An 11,903-nucleotide genomic window follows, 5' to 3' on the forward strand; every position below is an offset into this window, starting at 1 on the left:
TGTAGATATTCCATAGAAAACAAGCAGTTTCCAGCTACAATAGTAATTTACAACATTAACAATGTCTACACTGTATTTCTGATCAATTTCATGTTATTTAATGGACAAAAAAATGTGTTTTTCCTTCAAAAACAAGGATATTTCTAAGGGACCCCAAACCTTTGAACGGTGGTGTATACATTGGTCATGTAAACATTTCTTTGCAGATGTTATAGCATGTGCAGCAAAATGCTCCTGTTTCTAGCTTAAGCTACAAATGTGCAGTAATACCTATCAATACAAAACAAGAAATTAAGAAATAGAACGAGCATTTTAATATTAATTTACCAGGCAGAGAAATACAAAAAGTGAGCTTTATGCAAAAACAGAGACTTTGTGGAAGCTTCTGATGGCTGTGGAACTGTTGTTGTAAGCCAGGCTTGCCTGCACCAGTTTGGTGCCGGTTGTGGTGGGGGTGAAAGAAACCTTTCTCTCAATGGTCTGTCCTGGCTGCGGGAGGCACACCCTACGAGGAACAAAATAGTATTAGAGAATAGCTGGAGTAAAGAATGACAAGGAATGACTGGATGAAATTAAACCAGGATGTCACGATAAGATCTTTGAGCTCCCCTATCCTTCCACTGTTGCTAAGACCATATAGATGGGTAAACTGACAACTTCACGAAAACGATGTGTCCGCTTCCATATGGTCAGCGTGTTCTGGTTAACCAGTTTTCTAGTAAGAATGACCAGAAACTGCCATGCGGAGAATCGGAAATGGCTAGTTTCCATCTTGTTTTTGATAATATGTCTTGTTTTAAGGTGTTCTGACTGATTTCATGTCAATGCAAATATGGCAAAAAAAATCGCTAGCTTGCTAACGAACAACTGCAACGATGTATTCGAGAGAGAAGTATTCATTGTGCGAATGTATTTATGTTTTCAATAAACATTGGAGACGAAAAATAGCTTACATGTTCTCAACAATCTACCCCAACCCTGTCTGTTTTTTCCCATAGTTGCGCACACGTCGGTTTTGTTGCCAAACAACCACCCTGTCTATTCCAGTACATATCTTTTGCATGTTGTCGTCTTACAGTCTGAGACAGGCATTACAACCTGTGTGACCTTTTTAGTGAGAGGTCAGATCTCATGATGCAACCACTTACATTCCGTTCCATGAAACTGACAATCAAGAAGAGCATACCTGGTGAATATCAAGACCACATTCTTTCCTCAAGCCACAGGAACAACAGGTTTTCCTTTGTCATTCAAACAAGTGTTAAATGTGTTCCATATAGCTCAGCCAGAGCTTATTTGTTTTTAATCGGAATAGTTTAGAATACAATCAGTCTTTTGGTCTTCCGGTGGCGATCACTTACTTTGTCTGGTCTTTGCCCTCCAACAAGCCTGATCCTTCCGCTGTTGCTAAGACCCTATAGATCACTTACTTTGTCTGGTCTTTGCCCTCCAACAAGCCTGATCCTTCCGCTGTTGCTAAGACCCTATAGATCACTTACTTTGTCTGGTCTTTGCCCTCCAACAAGCCTGATCCTTCCGCTGTTGCTAAGACCCTATAGATCACTTACTTTGTCTGGTCTTTGCCCTCCAACAAGCCTGATCCTTCCGCTGTTGCTAAGACCCTATAGATCACTTACTTTGTCTGGTCTTTGCCCTCCAACAAACCTGAGCCTTCCGCTGTCAGCACAGCACTGCTCAAGGGCATAGCGAAACCATTAGTTAAAGAAACCAGGGCACTGTGCTCCTTCTTTTGCTGAATGTTATCCCCTCCAACGACCTGTGGAATAAAAGCACTTCAGGACCTCTGGGAGGTACGTCAGAGCCAGAGTTATCACAATAAAGACTAGATACGTTGTTAGAGAGCAACCTGTACCTCTATAGAGATCTGTGGGGCGATGATGTTGAACTCTTCTGATGCTAGGACTCGCTCTTTGGTCAGCTCATCCTTTATGACCACCGCCACATTCAGCAAGCCCTCACCAACAAGCATGTTCTCATACTCAGAGTATGGGATCTGGTGATGAACCGACAGAACTGGAAGAAGCACAGTAACAATGTAAGCAGTGTCGAGCATAGAGGGTGTCTAAATCGAAACAGATAATTAAATATTTATCTTGGAGGAGGGACAAGGGAAACGTTGTGACTCATTACCTGCTCATGGTGCAAAATGAAGCTGCTTATCTGCCTCCCAAAACGTGCCTTGTGGGCTACCGTTGTATTCTTTGGTTTGAGCATTGACATGTTCTTTCAGAACCTTGGGGACTTTGTGATGAACAAGCAAATGTTCTCCCCCATCGTTGGCACTTTGTCAATCTTCAGGGAAACCTCCAAACTCTGAACTGTTGCTACGGATAGAGAAAAGGCCAGGTGTGATAACAAACATCAACAACAAAAAATGTCATACATAACAAACAAATTAGAAAAAGATGATGGAAAAACTAAAACCAACCTCTTTCACATGTTGCATGAAAAAAAGACAAGTCCTGTCAGACCTTTGCATCTTGACAGCAGAATAATGGTTCTACAGTTGCGTGTGATTTCATGATGTTAGCGCAATCTTACTTTCATTACACTTGTAAGCACAGGTGAGGCTCTGGGGTCCATCAGAGCCCACGTTCTTAGTGAGGATGTGAGATTCGACCCTCTGCGTGTCCACACTCCTCCCCAACACTAGCCCATCCCTCACTATCACAGTGACAACGTCCGCATTGACCGACGCATATATGAATGGAGCGTCGTACAAGGCGTCATAACGTCTCTTTCTGATGCCTTTCACTGGACACGGACCACAGCAGAATATTCCCCCAGAGTGTTGCAGATGTTATCATTCTATTCACTCAAAGGCATGTCAGAACAATTGGCAGATCTGATCAATAGGCCATCGGTTGAAAAGGCAAACATTTGACGATCAGATATTTCAGAGTCAAAGGTCAAAATGGAATTAAAACGGCACAGTCTTCAGTAGCTTTCATCTTAATGATCTAACAGAAAGTGATTATTGAATAGAATGAGGTATTTGACCTCCACTTTTCTCCTGGGGAGTTGGATCCAATACCTGCCACCCATCAAACCCTGGGCCCAGGTCTGGTCGTGACATCCAGCATTCAACCCACACATGGAAGTTCCTGGAAATAGACACAGAAATCAATTTATTTATTTAGGACATAAACAATTGCACAAAATACTATAAATTGTTATGAAACCATCCAGATGACTGAGAGAAAACAAAGTGCTATTTGTTGCAGATCCAAACATATGACATGTAGAGATATTGAACACCAACCATATGCTGTCCTTGGACATGCTGATTTCCCCCTCAGTGTTGGTGTAATATTCCTCGATGACCAGGCTTCCATTGGTGTCATGGGCGGAGTTAAAGATTGTGACAACTCTTGATGGGATCCCCAAAACTCTCATAACTGAAAAAAGAAAGAAGCACAGAAAGACAACTCAAGACAATGATATTTACTGTTGTATATTGCCACTGGAACGACCTCTAAGGGTGAATAATTTTAAAATGGATTGTCAAATGTCAGTTACCTGTACACATGACTGAGGCAAAGACCCAGCACTGGCCGTACCGTACAGGGCTGAAATTGGATCGGCCCCAGAGCTTTAAGATGTCTGCGCTGCCCGTCCATTGCACCATATTTAAAGTTTCCTGACCAGTTCCCCTTCAAGACACCTCGATCATCTTCACAATTGATCTGGTTATAAACAGTTATAAACACAGACACTAAACAAAGAAAATAGGAGGGCATCACACAAAGTCATTGTGAGTGTGTGTGTCATAGACAGAGGGTGGTGTGGTGAGAACACACTCAGGTATTTTGAACATAACTGACTAGTATCTGCGGATATTTGAGGTCTTGTAACTATCAAAGTGCATAACAGTTTACACACCACGGCACACACAACTCTGCAGATGTAGACAGGGTCTGCACGGAGGAGGTCATCTCCCTGCTTGTCTTTGCTGTGTTGTGGGCTGACCTGGAGGATGTTAAGGCAAATCTCCAGTATCCCCTGTTCATACTACACACAGGAGGAAGAGGAGATGGTGGGGATCGGGTTACTACTGTAGGGTCCTCAAGGAGACACAATGATTAACAATACATTAAGGTTGGTTTTCTTTGCAGCTACTTACCTGGCCAAATGACCATGGTCTTGATATGACATTGTGAGGAGTGCCCATGTACAAAAATCCAAAGTCCTTTTTAACGTACTCATCTCTCTGGTCTTCAAAAGGGATGTACACTGTATCATTTGAAAAATACAAAATCCCAGTAAATCATGATAACAGTAGTGGTCATCACCATCACCATCATCACCACCACATGACCCTACACAGCAGGACAATGCTTCCTATGGTGAAGCTGCGTTGCCCATCAAGACACACAATGTGGACTTGGAGGTAGTCCCACAGGAGCCTTAGCAGGAGAACAGACGTGGACAGTATGAGAATGCCTCTCCTATGGGTGGATATGGGCACTCCACCGAGAAATAGACTCATCCTTTGACAACATGACAGGGATTTCAACAGACAGCCCACCTATACAGCAGAACATTCAGAAAAGGTGAGAAATAGCCACAGGCAATAACCGGCAGAAAAAATGTTTTCATCATCTGTCCTGAACAGCTTTTAACAGAGAGGCGATAACAAATAACTGCTAGGAAAAGCGTAAAGAGTTCACATCAAATATTGGCCTGTAGCCTACCCAGCAGGGCAGTAAAGATGAGTGTCTTCATCTGTGGGTTGAACACTCTTCCATGTAACAGCATGGTGACTTTGAAAGGCCTCCCGCGCCGTACCACCAGGTGCCTGGAGCTCAGGCCCTGTGTCTGGTGGGCCGTGTGGTTGTCATGGACTTCCAGATTGACATGCTTCAGCCTCAGATCTGCCCATGGGAATAAACAGAGTGACACCAAGAAGATGGAAGCACACAGACAAACCGTTTCTCTTATCAAACAGCATAGACATGTACACTCTGCAAGAAAACACACCGTTGGAGGGCAATGTGAGAGGGGTATGCACTGTATATTTGCAAGTGAAACAGAGTGTGTCCGTGTTTGTGGGAGAAAGATTATAGGCCACACTACACTGCACTTTTGATAGCTATTCCAACTCAAGACATCTTGTGACAAATGTCACAATACTTCTCTGAAAACCTTTAGCTGCCTATAATTATAAAGAGCGTTTAATGAATAACCTTCAGGCCTGTCGGAATAGTTTCTGGTGTAGTTAATTTATTAGCATCTCTCAATAAGAAGAGACAGTGATGTTACCTCAAATAAATTTAAATTAAAAATTTTTTTAAAAAAATGTATTTTTTTAAACAGTTGCTCAATCATACTGTTGCTGAATGGCTATGACAACATTGTGTGACAGGAATGCAGTACAGCCCTATTTAACAAGGAATTGAGTGTATCTGTCTGTGCTGTGTGCAATCGGAATCAAAGGACAGTAGTGTTGCTCCTACAATATGCCATTGCCAGCCCAATATCCTTGTAACAATTACATTGAATTGTAATCTCATGGATTTGTTATTTGTATATTGCCAAATGCTAATAGGTGAAATAAAAACAATGGCTTAACAATGACATACAGAAAATATATTACTAAATATTCAAAAGCATGGTTCCCTCATTGAACAGAATTTAACAGACTCAAAAGAGAATTAAACACAAAGCATGGATTTATGAGGATACATTTGATAAAGCACACCACACTATCAATATATGCATTTATTTATCTACTTTACACTAAAGTTTCTGAACATATGAGAAAGACAAGTAGTATAGATGCACAGCAGGAAAATCAAAGGCAGAGTGTATTCAAGGTTTAAAGTAACTGTCCAGTGAAAATCTCACTTTTAAAAATTAATGGTCTGTTAACTCAAACCTAAATAATGCTGTTGACTCGTCCTATACTCGTATTTGTGGCCAAAGCATAAATGGGAGAAAAAAAACACTTAAAAAAAACAACTTCAAACTTGTATCTCGAAGAGAACGTTTAAAAAATACTATGAGCTGGCCAATCAGCAGCCGACTTGCATTTTTAATGACCGGTATGCATCCACACCATTCTGTTGGGGTACGCCTACACCAATCCAATCCTTTTTGACACTAATTTAGCATTTCTTGAAAGGAAAACTATTTCACTTATATTGTAAGTAATAGGTAATATTTCATAGAAATTTGGAAACACTGGACAGTTAGTTTATAAATGCTTCAACATTTTGTAATTTCCACTTAAAAATGTCAGATGTGATTTGCCCTAAAGAAAAATGTATCCTCTATAAAAATGTTGATGAATTATAAACCACATTTCCTGTTGCTGCAGGATTATTTTCCTGTTGTGAGAAACTGATCAAACAGACCTGTTTGCTGCTGGTGTGTGTATCGCATGGTGAGCATGTCTTAATTCCCCTCGTTGTTTGAAACTTCCAGGGACAGACTGCTCATCCTAGAGTGAGAACCGGTCTGTGATGAGAGAGAACTATGTGCCACTGTAGGCAAATGCGACGTGACCTGCTACAATCTTGGGAGGGGACAATGGCAGGGGGCCAACATAGCATAGCATAGCATAACATAAATTAACAGGTACTGCACATCCCCTCATACAGATAAACATCTTTATCAACTCTTAGAGACATTGTTCCACTAGAAAATTAACAGTCAACCGATGATTGACTCATTGCTCAAGGCCTTGTGTTACTGATGTACATTTATGACAAGCCATATAGGAATGCTTGGAACGTAGTCTCATCAGTACCTCTGCTTTGCCTCACTGAACTTCAGTCATATTTTAGTTGACATACCTATTCTCTGCAGAACTTGCTTTTAACACATTTTGTAGGGTCAAATCAAAATGTTTTTCTTTAAAAAACTAAGTTGAGGCAAAGCACATGCTTGAAACCATTTGTTAGATTGTTACAAGTAATTACTTTTACCACAGAATTTGTGGCAAAAATGTTAATCTTGTAACATTGTTATAAAACAAAGCACAGAACATTGTGATTGTGACTGCAGCTCAGTTTCCTTGTTTCCCTTGCGTTGTTAGCACAGTGGCTGAATTTTCAAGAACAGTAGCCTGACTGCCCCCCAAAAATAGTCATCCATAACGTGCGGTTAAGAAATTCAAATCGAACACTTTCATAAACACCTCAACTTTACACACAGCATAACACCTGAATTCAATCCACCCACCAGACATCCTGATTGTTTTTTGTTTGTTTTTATAAGGCACTACATGAGTCTTGCAGAAAAGAGTTGTGATGAGGTTCATGATAATGACAAAATAAACAAAATACCTCACATTAAAAAATTACTATTAGTTCAGCTGCCATTTCAAGAGAATCAAATTGAAGGCTGAGACAGTCCGACCATTAATGTGTGTGTGCCTTGTAATTAGCTTATGGGAGGGTTTGTAATAGGCACCCACAGGTCAGAGAAATAAATAACACCACCAGGGGAAATAAAACAATCTTGGGAATATAAACAGAGCATACCAAACATTAGGAACACCTTCCTAAATTTGCTTTAACCTGGATTCACCTATGTCATGGAAAGAGCATGTGCTCTTAAATGTTTTGTGCACTCAGTGTATATCCTCCCATTACCATTTGCCAACATACTGCACGACTTTATAAAATTTATCTGAACTCCAACTCTTACTGTAAAAGTCACTGTTCCTTACACCTGAGACTATGGCTAAAATGTCTAATATAACAAATTCATTATTAGCATTACATGCTAATATTCCAGCTGATAATCACATCCATATCCCACAAATACACCTGCAAACCACTTAAAAAAAGAAAAAAAAGAAGCTGTACAAAAACATGATTTGTATATAAATAAATTAAATAGCCAACTAAAACTAAATTATTTTGCTAAGCAACTTAAGTGCTAGTACAGTCTGTGCTGTACAATTCTGTATTTTAACCACTTGGGTATGCTTCTTTGTTCTGAGATGGTATGGGGTGTTCCCATAGAAACAGAACCTCATTCTAGTTCTTTGGGTTTTCCTTTCCACCACATTGTCAGAACTCCAGTGGGGTCAGGTCCCCAAAGTCACAGTCAAACAGTTCGCTGATGCCCTCGTGCTCCTCTAGACCAAAGTGGTAGTCTTGGCTCTGTGGAGGTGACAGGTTGATGAAGCCATCCAGTGGGTTCCCAAAGCACTCCGCACCGAGGAAGTCAGAGGATGGCAGGGGTGAAAGGTCAAAGTCCGGCAGCACTCCCAGGTTGGGGAACGGGTCGCCTTCCAGGAATGCTTCTGAAAGACAGAAGTAAAGGGAATGCACTTTTAGTGACCACAGCAAATAGCCATTGGGGAATGTTAATGTATTTCTTGGAGAAATCTCAGACATTCCTGAATCTCAGGGTGACAGTGTGACACTAGTGAGAGCAGCTTACCCGCTTCACGACATAATGGCAGAGGGGAGGAGTTCTGTTGGGACGCAGCTGTTGATGTAATTTCCTGTGTGGTGCTGCACTGTGGTTGTTCTGCATCCTGGGGCATTGTCTGGTCTGTGGCTTTAGTTGGGCTGATGCCTGTCACTGGGCTGCAGACACCAGAACTGTCCTCTGGACACAGGAAGACGTCGATGGGACCCTGAGTGCTCTTCAGGGAGACCTGATAGCCCTGCCAGAAGATGACAAAAGAATAACAGAAGACAAATCAACAGTTGTGGTTGAAGTTTAAACCACATTACCTGGAATACAGTATTTGGTCCAGAAAAAGAGTCTTGAGCAAGCGTCCATTGTTATTTTACCCTTCCACATACCTCACTGGGCTCTGAGACTTGCATCTGGGTCTCTGGAGGGGCTCTGATTACCATCACCAGCTGGTCAGGAGAGTCAAAAGACTTCCGCAGATCCTGGCACATCACATAACCCAGCGTGCCATTATGTTAAAGAAAACGGCCCTATAATGCATATTCAAACACGTACAGTAAAAAAAAAAATGTAAAAGACAAAAGGATATTTCTTGTTCTGGGTATCCTCAGTGAGGAGTCTCAGCTGAAGGTTACACTTGGTAATGAGCTCGTCCAGTTTCTCCTCCGCCTGTGTGAAGTCAGAGACCTCTTTCTGTAGGTCCTGGTAACGGGAAACAGACGCTTCATCAATACGGTTCCCCCTGTGACCAACAGAATGACCTCAGAGTTAGGATAATGGAATAAAAGTGTTTCTAATACAAATATCCTGTAAAATCACTGATGTATGCATTGACTCATATCTGTAGAGGCCAGCACAATAAGGATTGTAAGTGTAATTGATGTGAAATGGCTAGCTAGTTAGCAGTGGTGTGCGCTAATAGCGTTTCAATTGGTGACGTCACTTGCTGAGACGCTGAAGAAGTTGTTCCCCTTGCTCTGCAAAAGCCACGGCCAGAAAGACCAGAACACATATTGTCATACTGCATGTACAGTACAAGAGTTCAGACTTACAGCCATTGTATGTTGTTCTTTGATTTCTTGGAGATGAGCTGGATACCCTCCAGGACATTGGTGATGTCATAGATGCGCCTCTTCTGCACTTCCAGGACCTGCGAGGCCCAGTTGAGGTCCACCACCCCGTCAGGAGACTGGGCTAGCAGGTCCAAGAAGCGCTTGGTGGTCAGGTTCAGAGACGTGTCATAGCGAGACTTCTCTGTGGAAAGCTTTGGAACTGAGAGAGAAAGGGAAACAGGTAATAAATACAAGTATTTTCATTCCTTTGGCCAAAATTATAATAGTTATAACTGAACTATCATTAATAGTTATATTTAAGTTGTGAATGTAAAACAGGGTGTCTTGTACCTCTAGGAGGTGCTGGTGTGGATGTTGGGGCTCTCCCAAGAGAAGGGGGGCGAGAGGTGCTCACATATTGGTGATCACTGTCCAAGTCCAGCTTCCTCTTCACCTGAAACACAATTTATAAAAGGGGTGGGGGACAAGGTCAAATGTTAGTATAGATGCACACAGATAAGTATTTCTCACACAGACACACTTTCTGTAGTCAGTGTACAGGGATAACCTTATCCTAGTCACACTCCGGCCAACACCCATTACAAAACGGTCAGTTAACTACCGGTGGTCGTCCCAGAGTTGGCCGTCGCTGGTCCTGGACCACATCTGCAGGGCCTTGGGGGGTGGCGAACAGAAGGATCTCTCCAGTGTTGCTGGGGACTGCAGAGTTGAAGCCCACATTGCTGGGAGTGGAGATTATGACTATTTGGTGGTCCTCTGAGAGGCCAATACTCCCAGCATTCAGAAGAGACTCAAAGTCTACCAATAGATCCTCCGACGTCTGACCTGATAGGAGCGTTTCTGACATCGCACACACAACTGGGGTGCTCTAGTCCCCTAGATCGTGTTGGGGCAGAATTCAAGTCCAATGGCTTGGTATGGTAGTATTAGCACCTTTTGACATATGTCATCTCTAATGTATGCGCATAATAGTGTAAATGTATTGAAAGAGTTGGCTTTCAAATACTGAGGTTAAACATGTCTAATATTAACAGTATCTTGCTGACAATCAAGCTCCAACAAAGCTGACTCATTCGAAAATGTATGGTCAAAGGTCAAATATAGGGCGTGATTCCTACAAATTAGCCAGCTATAAAATAACGTTGAGACAGTGGTTGAGGTTTCTGACAGCTTCAGTCTAATATACAGTAGTTCGTCTGAAACCATACAATACAGCAACACTTATGCTATATTGATAGTTGAAAAAAGTGTAATAAACCAGCACCAAGGTCAGCTAGCGTGCTAACTTGCTGCGAAGTTTTTCTAACTAACGTTAGGTATTTTCATCTTTCCAATGACTGCGGCGAGGCCACATATAGCAACTCCTTCCCTTTGTCCATTGTCGTTAGCTAACTAGTTATTTACTGTAGCTAACGTTGATTTACATCAACGTTAGTTTGGAGCAAATTGTAAACATAATGATAATAATTTGCTTACTGTGTTGCTAGCGAACAGAGTTAATTGAATACTGTATCCAACGACCTAGAAAAGTTGAGCGAGTTAGTTAACTAGCTGGCTTGCTAGTATTGTTAGCCAAGAAATTGGGTTGTGTTCGCTTCAGGGTTAACTTCGAACACAACTCAAGTTTCATACGAAGCTCACAAGCAAAACATCAGCTACAACAAGTCAACAATCTAAATACTTATTACACTTCCTAACAAAATTGCACTACCCAGAACGTCTAGTTACCTTGGAAGAATAAATAACCTGATTTATATAATGCGTTATTTCAAAATGACAAAATTTGGGCAAGTTAGCATGCTAGCGAGATACAGTACTAGCAAACTCAGTTCTTCACCCACTCGTTATGGTCAACACACCCAGGAAGTAATACCGCAAAACTGAAATAATGACAAATATTCACCCAAAAAATCTACATATCCGATCAACGAATCATATGGATCGTTTCAATGAACACCTTGACTATAATCCGTGCACAAAATGTCTCATCTGAGCCCCAAATCAACTATGATATGTTGTGCTATTATCCCAGCTGATCAGAACAAGAGTTGAGGTTTACCCGCCAAATCCTTTAGCCGCGAAACTGGCATGTGCATGAATATCACGATTTCAATTGGCTGAGTGAATGCGCCCCGCTAAAGTCAGACTTGTCATTGGTTCAATGAAGTGCCACTCTATGTGATACCACGCTCGTTGTTTTGAATGGGAAAATATGTTTTTGTCAGATAAAATGTAAGAAAGTGTATATTAGACTATATCCTAACTCATTTGATTCACTTAATTATTTGGTAACTATTTTGTGATGCAAATCAAGAGGGGTGCAGGAGTTACCGCCGAGTTACCATAGCCATTAACATCTGACTTGGGATCAGCCTGTCCTACCCAATCCCAAAGTAAAAAGACAAGACCAATTCTGTTGGAACTGGTCCT

The 11,903-nt window shown here is 41.6% G+C and overlaps 2 protein-coding genes across 3 annotated transcripts; both read right to left on the bottom strand.

Moving 5' to 3' along the window:
* Positions 1-354: 354 nt before the first annotated feature.
* LOC110491088 (protein-glutamine gamma-glutamyltransferase 2-like) lies at positions 355-6,405 on the bottom strand. The gene is made up of 10 exons (XM_090201610.1): positions 6,378-6,405; positions 4,716-4,895; positions 4,145-4,236; positions 3,900-4,032; positions 3,284-3,419; positions 3,022-3,125; positions 2,563-2,775; positions 1,874-2,034; positions 1,638-1,777; positions 355-505 (listed from the first exon to the last, which is right to left on the bottom strand). Exons 1-10 carry the CDS (start codon positions 6,403-6,405, stop codon positions 355-357), a joined length of 1,338 nt encoding a protein of 445 aa, XP_090057736.1.
* e2f1 (E2F transcription factor 1) lies at positions 5,728-11,567 on the bottom strand. Of its 2 annotated transcripts, none has more exons than XM_021566302.3 (7): positions 10,075-11,567; positions 9,804-9,906; positions 9,453-9,672; positions 8,990-9,142; positions 8,790-8,904; positions 8,419-8,647; positions 5,728-8,278 (listed from the first exon to the last, which is right to left on the bottom strand). In XM_021566302.3, exons 1-7 carry the CDS (start codon positions 10,318-10,320, stop codon positions 8,043-8,045), a joined length of 1,302 nt encoding a protein of 433 aa, XP_021421977.1. In that variant the 5' UTR covers positions 10,321-11,567; the 3' UTR covers positions 5,728-8,042. The 2 variants fall into 2 exon arrangements, with proteins under 2 accessions (XP_021421977.1, XP_090059369.1); XM_090203243.1 differs by having other exon boundaries at positions 8,990-9,102; positions 10,075-11,543.
* Positions 11,568-11,903: the final 336 nt, after the last annotated feature.

This window comes from Oncorhynchus mykiss, chromosome 16 (assembly GCF_057628025.1).
Source record: "Oncorhynchus mykiss isolate SJ-2025 chromosome 16, ASM5762802v1, whole genome shotgun sequence".
In the NCBI taxonomy this organism is placed as follows: domain Eukaryota; kingdom Metazoa; phylum Chordata; class Actinopteri; order Salmoniformes; family Salmonidae; genus Oncorhynchus; species Oncorhynchus mykiss.